Source organism: Erinaceus europaeus, chromosome 17, assembly GCF_950295315.1.
Source record: "Erinaceus europaeus chromosome 17, mEriEur2.1, whole genome shotgun sequence".
NCBI lineage: Eukaryota > Metazoa > Chordata > Mammalia > Eulipotyphla > Erinaceidae > Erinaceus > Erinaceus europaeus.
The window spans coordinates 81,948,115-81,965,583 of NC_080178.1; the positions used below are offsets into that span (position 1 = coordinate 81,948,115).

At 40.7% G+C, this 17,469-nt stretch overlaps 1 protein-coding gene across 3 annotated transcripts in view; it reads left to right on the plus strand.

The window, feature by feature from the left end:
- Positions 1 to 17,469, plus strand: part of STK33 (serine/threonine kinase 33) — a 110,221-nt gene that overhangs the window by 47,655 nt on the left and 45,097 nt on the right. For all 3 annotated transcript variants that reach the window (XM_060177221.1, XM_060177220.1, XM_060177223.1), the window contains 3 exons: positions 2,197 to 2,272; positions 9,845 to 9,957; positions 10,390 to 10,475. In XM_060177221.1, the coding sequence (XP_060033204.1) occupies positions 2,197 to 2,272; positions 9,845 to 9,957; positions 10,390 to 10,475 (275 nt within the window). The remainder of the gene's footprint in view (positions 1 to 2,196; positions 2,273 to 9,844; positions 9,958 to 10,389; positions 10,476 to 17,469) is intronic.

Genomic DNA, 17,469 nt, shown 5'->3' on the forward strand with positions numbered 1-17,469 from the left:
CCAGAGTTTAATAACCAACATATATAAAGAGCTTGCCAAACTCAACAAGAAGACAACAAATAACCCCATCCAAAAATGGGGGGAGGACATGGACAGAATATTCACCACAGAAGAGATCCAAAAGGCCGAGAAACACATGAAAAAATGCTCCAAGTCTCTGATTGTCAGAGAAATGCAAATCAAGACAACAATGAGATGCCACTTCACTCCTGTGAGAATGTCATACATCAGAAAAGGTAACAGCAGCAAATGCTGGAGAGGGTGTGGGGTCAAAGAAACCCTCCTGCACTGCTGGTGGAAATATCAGTTGGTCCAACCTCTGTGGAGAACAGTCTGGAGAACTCTCCGAAGGCTAGAAATGGACCTACCCTATGACCCTGCAATTCCTCTCCTGGGGATAGATCCTAAGGAACCCAACACACCCATCCAAAAAGATCTGTGTACACGTATGTTCTTGGCAGCACAATTTGTAATAGCCAAAACCTGGAAGCCACCCAGGTGTCCAACAACAGATGAGTGGCTGAGCACTCATGTGGTATATATACACAATGGAATACTACCCAGCTGTTAAAAATGGTGACTTCACGGTTCTCAGCCGATCTTGGATGGACCTTGAAAAAATCATGTTGAGTGAAATAAGTCAGAAACAGAAGGATGAATATGGGATGATCTCACTCTCAGGCAGAAGTTGAAAAACAAGATCAGAAAAGAAAACACAAGTAGAACCTGAACTGGAATGGGCATATCGCACCAAAGTAAAAGACTCTGGGCTGGGTGGGTGGGTGGGGAGAATACAGGTCCAAGAAGGATTCAGAGGACCTAGTGGGGGTTGTATTGTTATATGGGAAACTGGGGAATGTTACGCATGTACAAACTGTTGTACTTACTGTTGAATGTAAAACATTAATTCCCCAATAAAAAAAAAATTAGAAAAAAAAGAAAGTTACACTGAGGAAATAAAATATAAAAAACAAAAACAAAAGCATCCATCCATTAATTAACGACAAATTCCTTTCTCTTTATGGTATTCTGTTAGAAACATTGAGTGGGGGAGAAAAGAGAGACGTCAGTAGCACGGCTTTACTGCTTGTGGGAACTGCGGGCTTGAACGCCAGTCCTCTCACACGAATGTGTGCACTCTACCTGGTGTGTCACCTCCTAATCCTTAGCCATCCATAAGTAAAATCAGTCAGTCAAACAAACAAAAATTCCTTATGGCTGAAAAAGTGACCAGTAGGGCAGCAGGGCAGGTCCCCTGCACAGTGCTAACCCACTTTGTTCTGCTCAGGTCTGGCCCGACACACTGGAGAAAGCTTTGGTGCTTTGGTATCTTTTCCTCTCTCTCTCTCTCTGTCTCTTTCTAACTGAAAAAGTTGCCTCCAGGCAGTGAAGCCCTAACAATGACAAAAAGAAAGAAAACACTTAAAACACATAGTCCCCTAAAGTTAAAAAGAGGTTCTACTTTGAGAATGTTCTTTAAAAGGAGTCTTAACTGTGAGCTTGCTGTTAAGTAGGCACAGATTTGGGGTGTCGGGAGAGCCTAGTCTCTGTCCTGTCTGATTGACTCTTGATCCAGTGATGTTGTAGAATCTTTTTGTCCCTCCCTCCCTCCCTCCCTCCCTCCCTCCCTCCCTCCCTCCCTTGCCTTCTCCCTCCCTCCCTCCCTCCCCCTCCCTCTCTCTCCTTAGTTTTCTCATTTAGATAACATGCAAAATAATCCATATTCTGTCATGGAAGTACTTTGATGTTATTATCATTGTTTTACTAAAATGATGTTATAACTATTTATCTTAGTTCTTCTTTGAGTCCAAATTTCTGCATATTGAGCTTGCTTTAAATTATATCCACTTGAGGCATGCATTCAATTCTATTTTTGGAAAAGAACTGAGGTATTGTTGTCTCCTACTTTACCCAGTCTTTGCAAAATCATTTCTGATAATTTCAAGGCAGAAAGAATAGCATATTTAGATATAGTTTGTGCCATCATCCCATTAGAAGCTGAATGACTAGGGTGAGGATACAGTGACCACCTGTTAAGACCTGTCCATTATTCATTTAACAGCTGCTGCTTGCTCTGTTTTTCCCTGTGGGGGAATATATCACAACACATCAGCAAATTTTTCATACTTTGTGTTTAGGCATTTAAAAGTTGTTTATTTCATTATTAATATTATTTTATTTATGCTTGTTTGGCAGCCCCTGAAGTTATCAATGCCCACGAATATAGCCAGCAGTGTGACATTTGGAGCATAGGTGTCATAATGTACATTTTGTAAGTAGACTACTAAATGTACAGTTTAAAATGAATGAATGGTCTCAATAGAATTACATAGATTTTAAAATTTAAATGATGAAAGTATTTAAGTGACTGAAAAACAGTTGGAAGTTCATTCTAAAACTTACTAATTTTCAGGTATAACACTGACTTATTTTAATAGTATAAGTTTCAGCTTTTCATTGGTTCATAAATGCTATAAATATGTTATAAGTATGATTTGAGCAGAGTGAAAGCTTGCCTTAGGATTTCCCTATCCTTTGCCATAAACTGTCATCTTCTTCGAATTTTTTTCAAGAGATTCACTTGTAGTCTGTCATCAGAGGGAGGCATAGGGAGCTAGAACTAGCCTGTGGACAGTTTTGAGTGTGGCCATCACGAGCTAGACAGGTTCAACCCAGGGCCCAGGGAAGCGCCGCCAACCCTGATCTGTGATGCTGGTCCGTCTTGCTGCTCTTCATTCTCGAATGACATGCGCAACCCCTTTCTGTTGATTTTCCCTTTAAGGTGACTACCTGCTCTTTACTTCTCTTCATGTGTATATTCTCCTCATGATTTCCTTTCCAGAAAATTACAGTATCGTGGTGGCTAAGTCGTCCTCTGATTGCCTTCCCTAGTTCAGCCTTCACACTGCTTTCCCCCAGACTGCTGTTCCCCCACCAAGGTTCTTCCTGGGACTCAGTGCGTGCATGATGAATCCACCATTCCTGGTGGTCAGTTTTCTTTTCTTCTCTCTCTCTCTCTCCTTTTTGCTTGGCAGGAAAGAGAGAATGGAGAGGAGGGGAGTGGAGGGAAGACAGAGAGAGAGACAACTTTAGCCCTGCTTCATAGCATGTGAGGCCCCCACCTGTAGGTGGGGGACCTGGGGCTTGAACCTGGATGCTTGCAGATGGTAATGTGTGCACTCAGCCGGGCACCCCATCAGCGGCCCCTCCCAGATTGCCTTTCCAAGCCGCAAACCTGATCACATTGCTTCCCTGGTCAGTAGCCTCTGCTGATCTCCCCTTGCTGTAGGAAACCATAAGCACACCCAGCAGAGCACAGGCTGACAAGTCTTTCACTGCCTGGCTCCAGACGCCTGTCCAGCTTTGCACCTGCAGCGTGCGGCTCCCTCTGGTAGCTCTCTATGGCTCAGACACATCTGCTGGTGTAGGTCTTTGGGTCCTTGCTCATGCACTTCTCTCTCCTGGGACGTTCTTTTTCTGGGATGGACCCAGCTTAGTTGTTAATGCTTTTTACTTGAACTCCTACTCTACCTCAGTAGCTACTGTAATTGTTATGTATTTACTATGTGCCACAGAAAACTTAAGGCAACATACACAAGTGCATGTAAAACAGTAACACCAAGAGAAAATAGATATAGACTATTAACCAAAAATATTTGCATATTGTAAATTCAACAGAATTAGTTGTTTTTATTTGTGTGTTCTCATATTACTTTTAAAAACTAGATCTTACTTATTGTACTATGAATATTGTATCTGTTTTCTTAACTTTATTCTACAAAGGTTAGAGACATTATATTACTCATCTCTGCATCTCTGGTATTGGGTATAACTATAGGCATATAGTCAGTGTTCAATGCATGTTAGTGATATTGAATTAAAGTGGGGGCCAGGCAGTGGTGCTTTTGGTTAAGTGCACCATAGCACTCTGCATAAAGATCCGGGCTCAAGCTCCCACTGCCCACCTGCAGGGAGGACACTTTAGGAGCTGTGAAGGTCTGCAGGTGTCTCTTTCTCTGTCTACCCTTTCCTCTCACTTTCTCTCTGTTCTGTCAAACAAAATAAAATAAAATATATAAAAAGAGAAAAAATGGCTGCCAGGGGATGTGGATTTGAGCTTCAGCAATAGCCATAGTGGCAAAAAGGAAGGAAGGAAGGGAGGAAGGATGGCAGGAAGGAAGGAAGAGAAAGAGACAGAGAAAGAAAGAAAAATTGAATTAAGGCGAAATATCTAAGAAGTGTTCTGAAGTTAGTGACCATTGGTCTGCCTCTTGGTGAATATGAACATTTTTATGTTGATGCAACATTAGTTTTATGGTCCTACTGAAGATTTCATTGTGCACGACCTCTTCCAGATCATTTCTAAATATCGACATCCTAGTAGTTATGTTTTTACAGTTCTAGGAAATAGAACACACTGGTAGTAGAAATTGAGTGGTAAGACTGTAGTTCTGTTTTGGACGGGCAGCACACATCACTGCATAGAATATAAACTTACCCACGATGTGCCTTCTCATTGTTTTGTGCTGATTAAAATCATATAAAAATCGGAACCTCGGTCTTCAATGGAAAATATAACTATTTTAAATGATTGCTTTTATAATCCCAAGGCTTTCTGAATAACAGGTGGGGGTACAGCATAATGGTTATGCAAAGAGACTCTTATGCCCGAAGCTCTAAAGTCCCAGGTTCAACCCCCCACAAACCAGAGCTGAGCAGTGCTCTGGGAAAATAAAAAAGACTTCTGAATAACCCAAGTTAAAGACAATATATGTAATCTAATATATGATTCTTGTGGTGGTTGCTACTTTTTAGTTTTGGTTTGGTGTTAAGTAAATAGTGCATTACATATCTTATTTTCTTCTCCTAAAGATGTCATTTTAATTTTTCTACTTCAGACTGTGGCTGCACATCATCACTAATGACATCCTGTTTTCTTTTCTCTAAATAAATGAACTCTTACTTAGCTAAATCATGTCTGTCTATTAATGTGCCGGAATCCACTGGTCTTATAGGTAATTTCTTTCACCAAGAGCACAAACATATTACCTTTGCCAGAGGGTTATTTTCTTGTTTATCAATTACCTCTGACTCATTTCTACTTAATTGGACACTGACAACATACTTTCTCAAGGTGAAGTTAGCATAAATGCTCTTTATAGTAACTATCCTCTGCTGTTTTGATTTCTAGGGATACAACAGGAAGTAATAGGAAGAAATTCAAGACATTTTTCATGTCTTGAATTTCCTTTTCTGAATGTGCAGAAAATTGCTATCATAAAATTTCATATGCTGTTGATTGACCAACCATTAGGTACATTTTTGTGAAAGTAAATTGGAAAAGACAGGAAAAAGCAGATCTTTAAAAACATAGCCCTTAAGCTATAGTCGCATACTAGCCAGGCAGTGCAAGAGCTTGTAAGAAATTGGTGAATGTGCGTCAATGAGCTGGGCTTCCGCTGGCCTATAGTGGCTGTAACAGACAGTAAGTAATTGTCCTTATGACCACTTTTGAGTCTCTCTTCTCATTGCATTTTAAAACTAAGCAATTGAGGGTTGGGGAGATAGTGTAGTGGTTATGCAAATGACTTTAATGCCTGAGGCTCTGAGGTCCCAGGTTTAATCCCCATTAGCCAAAGCTGAGCAGTGCCCTGGTAAAATAGATAGATAGATAGATAGATAATAGATAAAACCAAGGAATTGCAAATAAGACAAATAAGATCAGAGAGAGGAGCATCAGAATGAGCTCGAGAAACAGATACTGTTAAAACCACAATCTGCAAATCAGCCTGATAGTGATGCTCACACAGCCTATGGAGAATGAAAAGTCCTCTGTTGTCCAGCTTACTTTAATAAATAAGATGAGAATAACTCTTTCCCTAGGCAAGTCCTCCTATCATCCTGTAAAATATTTATCAAATTTAGGCTTAATTTAGAAAACATTCATGAGGGACTGGGTGGTGGCTCACTTGACTAAGTCCACATATTACCATGCACAAGGACCGGGTTCAAGCCCCTGGTCCCCACCTGCAGGGGGAAAGCTTCACACGTGGTGAAGCAGGGCTACAGGTGTCTTCCTGTCTCTCTGCCTCTCTGTTCCCTTTCCCTCTCAATTTCTTTCTGTCCTATAAAATTAAATAAAGTTAGATTTTTTCCTAAATATTGCTAACATTAAAAGAAAATGTTCATGAGAGAAAAATCAAAGAGTGTAAAAATCAATAAAATTTTAACTGTCAAAGACATTTATAGATCATTACACTTACACACACAATAGACAAGCATTTGGGGAGTTTAATGGAATGATTCCAATTTTTCTTCTATAAGCACAGGATTCTAAAAGTTGAAGAATGAACATAATAATATAGATAGATAGAATTGTCTTTGTGATGAGTGCTGGTCCACTTCTGGGAAATTTGGTGTCCCTAGAGCAGCCCTTGGTGTTTGGACTTGACAGTAATGATGAAAGAGTGAGACTGTGCTGAGAACAGCTGGGCTTCCTTCTGAGCGTGCTCTTGCGGTCGGGCATCTGTCAGGGCCCAGACTTGTAGCCGCTCTCCTAGTCCAGTGTGCACAGTAGCACCTTTCTGTTCTGCTTTGCCTGCTTTTGTTTATCATCGGCCTCATGGGGGTCAGCGGCACACAGGCACGTACTGTTGCCTCCCCTTGAGTGGTGTCTGGGAGACACAGACCCCAAGGCCCCTTCATCTTGTCCCTTCCCTCCTTCCCCAGAGTCTTTGCTTTGGTTTGACCTTATGTTTTCCCTTACTGTTCTTTGTTGTTAAGTTCCTCCTATAAGTGAGATTATTTAGTATTGGTCTTCTCTTTCTGTCTTGTCTCACTCAATATGATGCCTTCAAGTTCTGACCACACTATTGCAAAGGAGATGACATCATTTTTAACGACTGCAGAGATGATCGCATCATTTTAACAGCTGTATAGTACTCCACTGTATATATGTACCACAAATCCCTTATCTGCTCATCTGTCACTGGGCATCTGAGTTGCTTCCAGTTTGGGTTATTACAAACTGTGCGACTATGAACATTGGTGGTATTTTCAGGGTGTTTTGTTTTCCTAGGGTGTCCCTAGGAGAGAGATTGCTGGGTCATAAGGTAGGTCCATTTCTGGACTTTTGATGACTCTCCAGACTCTTTTTATAGGGTTTGGACCAACTTACATTCCCACTAGCAATGTAGGAGAGTCCCTTCCACCCATAGCCTCTCCAACAGTTGGTATTTCTATTGTAGGACATTCTCACAGGGGTAAAGTGGTACCTCATTGCTGGTTTTATTTGCACTTCTCTGATCATCAGTGACTTTGAGCATTTTTTTTCATATGTCTGCAGGCTCTTTGGAGCTCTTCTTTGGAGAAATCCCTCCCATATCTTCCCCCCAGTTTTCAGTGGGGGTGTTTGTCTTTCTGTTACTGAGTTTGGTGGGTTCGCTGCATGTTGTGATTGGCAGTCCTGTGTCCAATGTAAGAAACAAGACTTTCTCCCAGTCTGTGGAGGTCTCTGCTACGGTGGTGATTGATGCCCTTTGCTCTGCAGACACTTTTCAGTTTGATGTAGTCCCGTTGGCTTATTTTTGTTGTTGTTTTCCTTGCAATTGGATTTGAATTGGTGGAGATGTTTCAAGAACTTATAGGAAGAGAGTTCTGTTTGTTTCCCTTGAAGTAATTGACAGCTTCTAGTTTAACTTCTAAATCTCTGATCCATTTGGAGCTAACTTTGTATATGATGAAACTTGGTCATGAATATTCATATGTAATGCTTTCAAACTGAAAGCTCAAGTCAATATATAATTTTCCTCATTTAGACTTTCATCTTGTATACCATTTTTTAGTGAGAATGGCCATTCTAATGGATTTTTGACTTTGACAAAGAGCATATAAGCATTCCCAGGACTTAATTTTGGTTTATTCTTACTATTTCTAATGTTTTTTAAAACATTTATTTATTCCCTTTTGTTGCCCTTGTTGTTTTATTGTTGTAGTTATTCTTGTTGTCATTGTTGGACAGGACATTGAGAAATGGAGAGAGGAGGGGAAGACAGAGAGGGGGAGAGAAAGAGAGACACCTGCAGACCTGCTTCACCACCTGTGAAGCGACTCTCCTGCAGGTGGGGAGCCGGGATCCTTACTCCAGTCCTTGACTTTGTGCCAATGCGCTTGACCCGCTGTGCTAAAGCCTGACTCCCCTATTTCTTTTCTTTTTTAAAAAAAATGTTTATTCCCTTTTGTTGCCCTTGTTGTTTTATTGTTGTAGTTATTATTGTTGTTATTGATGTCGTCGTTGTTGGATAGGATAGAGAGAAATGGAGAGAGGAAGGGGAGACAGAGGGGGAGAGAAAGACAGATACCTGCAGACCTGCTTCACCGCCTGTGAAGCAACTCCCCTGCAGGTGGGGAGCCGGGGGCTCAAACCGGGATCCTTCAGCTGGTCCTTGTGCTTTGCGCCACATGTGCTTAACCTGCTGCGCTACCACCTGACTCCCCTGCTTCTAATATTTGTATAGTATTTTATTGTGGATAAAATTCTTGGATGGCCATTCAGTCTTTATTGTGTACCTTAGGACATTACCTTTACTTTGCTCACAATGATGTGTCTCTTCTATGATTTTCCTGCATGTTGCTGTGTTCAACCGCATACTGTATTTATGGATCAATGAAACGTAAAGCAGAATATTATAAATTTATAGCATCTTTCCATCTGATACATCTATTATCTACCACTGTCAATCTTACACACCTTCCTATATATTGTCTTTATTTATAAAATGGGAATATTGACAAGACCATAGGGTAAGAGGGGTACATTTCCACACAATTCCCACCACCAGAACTCTGTATCCCAACCCCTCTGTTGAAAGCTTTCCTGGTCCTTATCTCTCTGGGACCATGAACCCAGGGTCATTATGGGGTGCAGAAGGTGGGAGTTCTGGCTTTTGTAATTGCTTCTCCGCTGAACATGGGCGTTGGCAGGTGGATCCACACTCCCAGCCTGTCTCTCTCTTTCCCTAGTGGGGCAGGGCTCTGGGGAAGCGGGGCTCCAGGACACATTAGTGCCTTTTAGGGAAGTGAGGTTGGCGTCACAGTAGCATCTGGAACCTGGTGGCTGAAAAGGAGTTAACATACAAAGCAGAACAAGTTATTGACTATTCAGGAACCTAAAATCAAGAATATAGCAGATGAAATTTAGGGTCTCTGTTTTAGAAAAAGCTAGTAGGTCTATTTTAGGTATATTCCAAGGGGCCCACGACTTTACTAGTTTTTGCCTGAGCCTGACAGCTAACATGCAGGTGGACCCAAGGTATTGTCTGGGGAGATGGTGTCATAGTTGGAGACCTTCCTGTATTTTAAAGCCATTTAAGCTTAGTGTTTTCCCCACTTGAAGGACCTTTGTACCATTTGCAAATGTGGAGGTTCTTACGCACACAAGAACCTAGCATTGATCTTGCAAAAATCTCTGCTTCCATTTCTATATTCAGAGAGCTGCCCACTTCTTTCTATTCTTTTATTTAAGTAAATACTCCTAGGGGCTGAGTGGTGGTGCACTTGATTAAGTGCACACATTACAGTGTGTAAGACCCAGGTTCAAGCCCCCCCCAGTCCCCACTTCAGGTGAAGCTTTATAAATGGTAAGTAGTGCTACAGGCATCTCTCTCTCTCTCTCTCTCTCTCTCTCTCTCTCCACTTCCTCTCAGTTTCTGTCTTTATAAAAAATAAAGAGGAAATTAAAAAAGAAATTAAGTAAATATCCTTTCCCACCCTGTAGAATTTTAACTTTGAACATTTATTTTGGTCGTTTCAAAAATTTTAAGCAAAATAATTGATTTTGTTGTAGATTATGTGGAGAACCACCCTTTTTGGCAAACTCAGAAGAGAAGCTTTTTGAATTAATAAGAAAGGGAAATCTAAATTTTGAAGATCCAGTTTGGGATTCTGTAAGTGGCTGTGGTAAGTGTTTATTATTAGTCACAGAAGCATATATAAAACATGCATAATATAAGAAAACTGACCAGTAATGATAGTACACTTAAATATCTGTTCATTATGTTTATAGAAACATGCTAATTACTGATAGAATTAGTGATATCTTCATTATGATTGTTCTAATTAAAACTTCCAACAAAATGAGACAATACATATAAAGATTGAAAAGATTTGTTGATCTTCTAGATCATTTTCCTGCAGTCCATAAAAATTAATATAAGTAATAAAACTGATTTTATGCTCTAAACTTTATTCATTAAACTTTTTTACTGGCGATATTTATTTTATAGTAGGCATCTTTCCTTCATGTCATACAGACCCAATCTTAAATAAATTGGAAAATATGTTCTAATTATTAAGACTAGTAATAATTTCAGTATTTTTCCTTATTTGCAGCTAAAACTGCTTTGAATCAGCTCATGAAAGTAGACCCTGCCCACAGAATCACAGCTAAAGAACTGCTTGATAGCCAGTGGATAACAGTAAGCGACAAGAATACTCCCTTCCTTTTTCATTCTATTCTGCTACCATTGTTTCTTTTCATTTGACCTTGTAGTTTCTATATAATCTCAGAACAGCCAGTTCCTGATACTTTTTATCTTCTGGAAAGTTAAAGCAGTAATTTAGATGAAAGTTCAGCTGGTCAAATGCTTAGCAAACTGTTTTGAGGCCTTGGGTTAGCATCAAACGTGAGCACCATGCACAGACCAAGGGAGACTCCAGGAATGGTGGGACAGTGCTTTGATGTTTCTCCTCTCTGTCTTCCTCTGCCTCCTCTCCTCTAACCCTCTATGTAGAATGAAGTTTGTGTGTGCTGGGAAGCCTGTCCGTGTTGCACACATGCCAGACTCTTGGTTCATTTTCCAGTTCTCCACAAAACAAGGTTTTGAGTCTTGACACACTCTGAGACATCTCAGATTACAAGACTGTGTACATTTTAGGGGTACAGTTTTCACAACTTCAAAATTGATGTTCTCATACCACCCCCACCACTGCACACCAATGTCCTTCAGCCGCTGTCCATCTATCTATTGGACCCCCTCCATCTCTTCAACTATCATCCCTCACTCCTCTTGGTAACTTTATTTCCTGATGAAATTCCAAGGTGTGTGTGTGTGTGTGTGTGTGTTTCCTTTTGGATTTCTCAGTTCCCTTGATTTTTTCCCCTTTTTATTTCACATGAGTAGTATTTTTCTCTTTCTGGCTTATCCCACCTAGATCCTCTCCAGTTCCACCCTTGTCACTAAAGGTAAGACTTAGTATTTCCTTACACTGAGTATTCTGTTGTGGATAAACGCCACATATATTTTTTTAAATATTTAATTATTTATTTCCTTTTGTTGCCCTTGTTGTTTTGTTGTTGTTATTGATGTTGTTGTTGGACAGGACAGAGAGAAATGGAGAGAGGAGGGGAAGACAGAGAGGAGAGAAAGACACCTGCAGACCTGCTTCACCGCTTGTGAAGCTACTCCCCTGCAGACGGGGAGCTGGGGGCTCAAACTGGGATCCTTAACGCCAGTCCTTGCGCTTTGTACCACGTGTGCTTAACCTGCTGCACTGCCGCCTGACTCCCTATACACCACATCTTTGTCTGCTCACCTGTTATTGGGCACTGGGGTTGTTTCCATGCTGTAGCTGCTATAAACAGTGCTGCAGTGAACATACATGCTTACATATCTTCTGTGGTGTTTCTGTATTCTTTGTGCAGATACCTAGGAGTGAAATTACAGGATCCTATGGCAGGTTTGCTTTTAATGTTTAGAGACATCTCCAGTTTACATTGCATTCCTGCCAACAGTGTATTTGGGTTCCATTTTTTCCACAGCTTCGACAGTACCTGCCATTTCTGGCCTTTTTGACAATATGTCACAAGTGTGAGGAGATATCTCACTGCTGGCTAGATGCGCATTTCCCTGATAGTGAGCATCTGTGTGCCTGTCGGCCATCTTTGTGTCTTCTTTGATGAAGCTTCTATTCACCTCTTTCCTCATGGAGTTGTTTGTTCTTTCATTGTTAAATAGTGTGAGTTATTTATATAATTGAATTTTAGCCCTTTGTCAGACCTATGTTGTGGAGCATTTTCTTCTGTCGACTCAGATGTCTGTTTTTCTTAAACTTTGATTTTATATGTGCTTCATTGGAAGCCAGGCACACAGAAAGAAGCCAGAACTCTACTTTCACATGTGGTGCCAGGGGTCATGCCGGGCATTCAAGTCACCTACACTAGCAGTTGACTTATTTTCTCAGCAGGGTTTTGTTTAACTTTTTTTTTCTCCCAAAATGGAAAAGCTTTGTTGAAATTGGAACCTACAGTCAGAAGACACAAAGAAATTCCTCTGCTAAATTTTTGTCATAATCAACATTATCTCATCAAATATTTAAAACATTTCTATTTTTTACATTTGATTATGATTTTATAATTATGTTGAATAATAGTGGTGAGAGTGGACATCCTTGTGTTGTATGTGATCTTAGAGGAAACTTAATCTTACTGAGTGTGATCATTGGTACGGATTTGGCGTGTATGACCTTTTCTCTTCATTTTGTTGAGAAGCTTTGTTGTTTTTTTATAGAAATCTTTTTTTAAAACTATTTATTTGATGGGACAGAGAGAAATTTAGAGGGAAGGTAAATAAAGAGGAAGAGAAACAGAGAGACACCTGCAGCCCTGCTTCACCACTCATGAAACTTACCCCCTGCAGGTGGGACTGGGGGCTTGAACCTGGGTCTTTGTGCACTGTAATGTGAGCACTTAACCAGGTGTGCCACCACCTGCCCTGAGAGGCTTTGTTTTTTAATCATCAATAGATGCTGAATCTTGTTAAAGTGGTTTTTTTGTGTCTATTGACATACCCAGGTAATTTTTATTTTTCCCTTTTTTTTTTAATTTTTTTATTTAAGAAAGGATTAATTAACAAAACCATAGGGTAGGAGGGGTACAACTCCACACAATTCCCACCGCCCAATCTCCATATCCCACCCCCTCCCCTGATAGCTTCCCTATTCTCTATCCCTCTGGGAGCATGGACCCAGGGTCATTGAGGGTTGCAGAAGGTGGAAGGTCTGGCTTCTGTAATTGCTTCCCCGCTGAACATGGGCATTGACTGGTCGGTCCATACTCCCAGTCTGCCTCTCTCTTTCCCTAGTAGGGTGGGGCTCTGGGGAAGCTGAGCTCCAGGACACATTGGTGGGGTCTTCAATCCAGGGAAGTCTGGCCGGCATCCTGATGGCATCTGGAACCGGGTGACTGAAAAGAGAGTTAACATACAAAGCCAAACAAATTGTTGAGCAATCCTGGACCCAAAGCTTAGAAAAGTGGAGAGGAAGTATTAGGGAGGTACTCACTGCAAACTCTAGTGTACTTCTGCTTTCTTACTTTGGTGCCATACTCCAAACTCAGTCAATTTCTGCTTTGCGTTTCTACTTTTTTTTTTTTTTTTTTTTTTACATGCATAACATTCCCCAGATTCCCATTTAACAATACAACCCCCACTATTTAATTCATCATTTTTCATGGACCTGTATTTTCCCCACCCACCCATCCACCGCAGAGTCTTTTACTTTGGTGTAATACTCCAATTCCATTTCAGGTTCGACTTGTGTTTTCTTTTCTAATCTTGTTTTTCAACTTCGGCCTGAGAGTGAGATCATCCCATATTCATCCTTCTGTTTCTGACTTATTTCACTCAACATGATTTTTTCAAGGTCCATCCAAGATCGGCTGAAAACGGTGAAGTCACCATTTTTTACAGCTGAGTAGTATTCCATTGTGTATATATACCACAACTTGCTCAGCCACTCATCTGTTGTTGGACACCTGGGTTGCTTCCAGGTTTTGGCTATTACAAATTGTGCTGCCAAGAACATATGTGTACACAGATCTTTTTGGATGGATGTGTTGGGTTCCTTAGGATATATCCCCAGGAGGGGAATTGCAGGGTCATAGGGTAGGTCCATTTCTAGCCTTCGGAGAGTTCTCCAGACTGTTCTCCACAGAGGTTGGACCAATTGACATTCCCACCAGCAGTGCAGGAGGGTTCCTTTGACCCCACACCCTCTCCAGCATTTGCTGCCGTTACCTTTTCTGATGTATGACATTCTCACAGGAGTGAAGTGATATCTCATTATTGTCTTGATTTGCATTTCTCTGACAATCAGAGACTTGGAGCATTTTTTCATGTGTTTCTCGGCCTTTTGGATCTCTTCTGTGGTGAATATTCTGTCCAAGTCCTCCCCCCATTTTTGGATGGGGTTATTTGTTGTCTTGTTGTTGAGTCTGGCAAGCTCTTTATATATGTTGGTTATTAAACTCTTATCTGATGTATGGCATGTAAAGATCTTCTCCCATTCTGTGAGGGGTCTCTTGATTTGGGTAGTGGTTTCTTTTGCTGTGAAGAAGCTTTTTAATTTGATGTAGTCCCATAGGTTTATACTTGCCTTAGTCTTCTTTGTAGTTGGATTCGTTTCATTGAAGATGTCTTTAAAATTTATGCGGAAAAAAGTTCTTCCAATATTTTCCTCTAAGTATCTGATAGTTTCTGGTCTAACATCCAAGTCCTTGATCCACTTGGAATTTACTTTTGTATTTGGTGAAATACAGTGGTTCAGCTTCATTCTTCTGCATGTTTCAACCCATTGTTTCCAACACCATTTGTTGAAGAGACTCTGCTTTCCCCATGTAATAGTCTGGGCCCCTTTGTCAAAGATTAGATGTCCATAGGTGTGGGGCCTCATTTCTGGGCTCTCAATTCTATTCCACTGGTCAGTGTGTCTGTTCATGTTCCAGTACCAAGCAGTTTTGATGACAATGGCCCTATAATATAGTTTGAGATCTGGCAGTGTGATGCCTCCGGTTCTGTTCTTTTTTCTCAAGATTGTTTTGGCAATTCTAGGTCTTTTCTGGCTCCAGATAAACATTTGTAGCATTTGTTCTATTCTCCTAAAAAATGTGCTTGGGATCTTGATGGGGATAGAATTAAATTTGTAGATGGCTCTGGGTAATATATTCATTTTGATGATGTTAATTCTTCCAACCCATGAACATGGAATATCTTTCCACTTCTTTGTGTCTTTTTCAATTTCTTTGAGTAGTGACTCATAATTTTCAGTATACAAGTCTTTCACTTCTTTGGTTAGGTTTATTCCTAGATATTTTATTGTTTTTGTTGCTATAGAAAAAGGAACTGATTTCTGGATTTCAATTTCTTCTAACTTAGTGTTTGCATAGAGGAATGCCACTGACTTTTGAATGTTAATTTTATAGCCTGACACATTACTGTATTGCCTGATGATTTCCAAAAGCTTCTTGCTAGATTCCTTAGGTTTTTCCATGTATACTATCATGTCATCTGCAAATAAGGAGAGTTTGACTTCTTCTCTTCCAATCTGTATTCCTTTAATTCCTTGCTCCTGCCTGATTGCTATGGCAAGAACTTCCAACACTATGTTGAATAGTAATGGTGATAGTGGGCAGCCCTGTCTAGTACCTGATCTGAGGGGAAATGCTTCCAGTTTTTCACCATTGAGTATGATGTTGGCTGTAGGTTTGCTATATATAGACTCCACTATCTTCAGGAATTTTCCATCTATTCCTATTTTTTGTAGTGTTTTGATCATAAAGGGATGTTGTATTTTGTCAAAGGCTTTCTCTGCATCTATTTTTATTTATTTATTTATTTATTGTTTATTAAAGAAAGGATTAATTAACAAAACCATAGGGTAGGAGTGGTACAACTCCACACAATTCCCACCGCCCAATCTCCATATCCCACCCCCTCCCCCGATAGCTTTCCCATTCTCTATCCCTCTGGGAGCATGGACCCAGGGTCATTGTGGGTTGCAGAAGGTAGAAGGTCTGGCTTCTGTAATTGCTTCCTCGCTGAACATGGGCGTTGACTGGTCGGTCCATACTCCCAGTCTGCCTCTCTCTTTCCCTAGTAGGGTGGGTCTCTGGGGAAGCTGAGCTCCAGGACACATTGGTGGTGTCTTCTATCCAGGGAAGTCTGGCCGGCATCCTGATGACACCTGGAACCTGGTGACTGAAAAGAGAGTTAACATACAAAGCCAAACAAATTGTTGAGCAATCATGGACCCAAAGCTTGGAAAAGTGGAGAGGAAGTATTAGGGAGGTACTCACTGCAAACTCTAGTATACTTCTGCTTTCTTACTTTGGTGCCATACTCCAAACTCAGGCAATTTCTGCTTTGCGTTTCTACTTCTTTTTTTTTTTTTTTTTTACATGCATAACATTCCCCAGATTCCCATTTAGCAATACAACCCCCACTATTTCATTCATCATTTTTCATGGACCTGTATTCTCCCCACCCACCCACCCACCCCAGAGTCTTTTACTTTGGTGTAATACTCCAATTCCATTTCAGGTTCGACTTGTGTTTTCTTTTCTAATCTTGTTTTTCAACTTCGGCGTGAGAGTGAGATCATCCCATATTCATCCTTCTGTTTCTGACTTATTTCACTCAACATGATTTTTTCAAGGTCCATCCAAGATCGGCTGAAAACGGTGAAGTCACCATTTTTTACAGCTGAGTAGTATTCCATTGTGTATATAGACCTCAACTTGCTCAGCCACTCATCTGTTGTTGGACACCTGGGTGGCTTCCAGGTTTTGGCTATTACAAATTGTGCTGCCAAGAACATATGTGTACACAGATCTTTTTGGATGGATGTGTTGGGTTCCTTAGGATATATCCCCAGGAGGGGAATTGCAGGGTCATAGGGTAGGTCCATTTCTAGCCTTCGGAGAGTTCTCCAGACTGTTCTCCACAGAGGTTGGACCCATTGACATTCCCACCAGCAGTGCAGGAGGGTTCCTTTGACCCCACACCCTCTCCAGCATTTGCTGCTGTTACCTTTTCTGATGTGTGACATTCTCACAGGAGTGAAGTGATATCTCATTGTTGTCTTGATTTGCATTTCTCTGACAATCAGAGACTTGGAGCATTTTTTCATGTGTTTCTCGGCCTTTTGGATCTCTTCTGTGGTGAATATTCTGTCCAATTCCTCCCCCCACTTTTGGATGGGGTTATTTGTTGTCTTGTTGTTGAGTCTGGTAAGCTCTTTATATATGTTGGTTATTAAACTCTTATCTGATGTATGGCATGTAAAGATCTTCTCCCATTCTGTGAGGGGTCTCTTGATTTGGGTAGTGGTTTCTTTTGCTGTGAAGAAGCTTTTTAATTTGATGTAGTCCCATAGGTTTATACTTGCCTTATTCTTCCTTGTATTTGGATTCGTTTCATTGAAAATGTCTTTAAAATTTATGCGGAAAAAAGTTCTTCCAATATTTTCCTCTAATTATCTGATAGTTTCTGGTCTAACATCCAAGTCCTTGATCCACTTGGAATTTACTTTTGTATTTGGTGAAATACAGTGATTCAGCTTCATTCTTCTGCATGTTTCAACCCATTGTTTCCAACACCATTTGTTGAAGAGACTCTGCTTCCCCCATGTAATAGT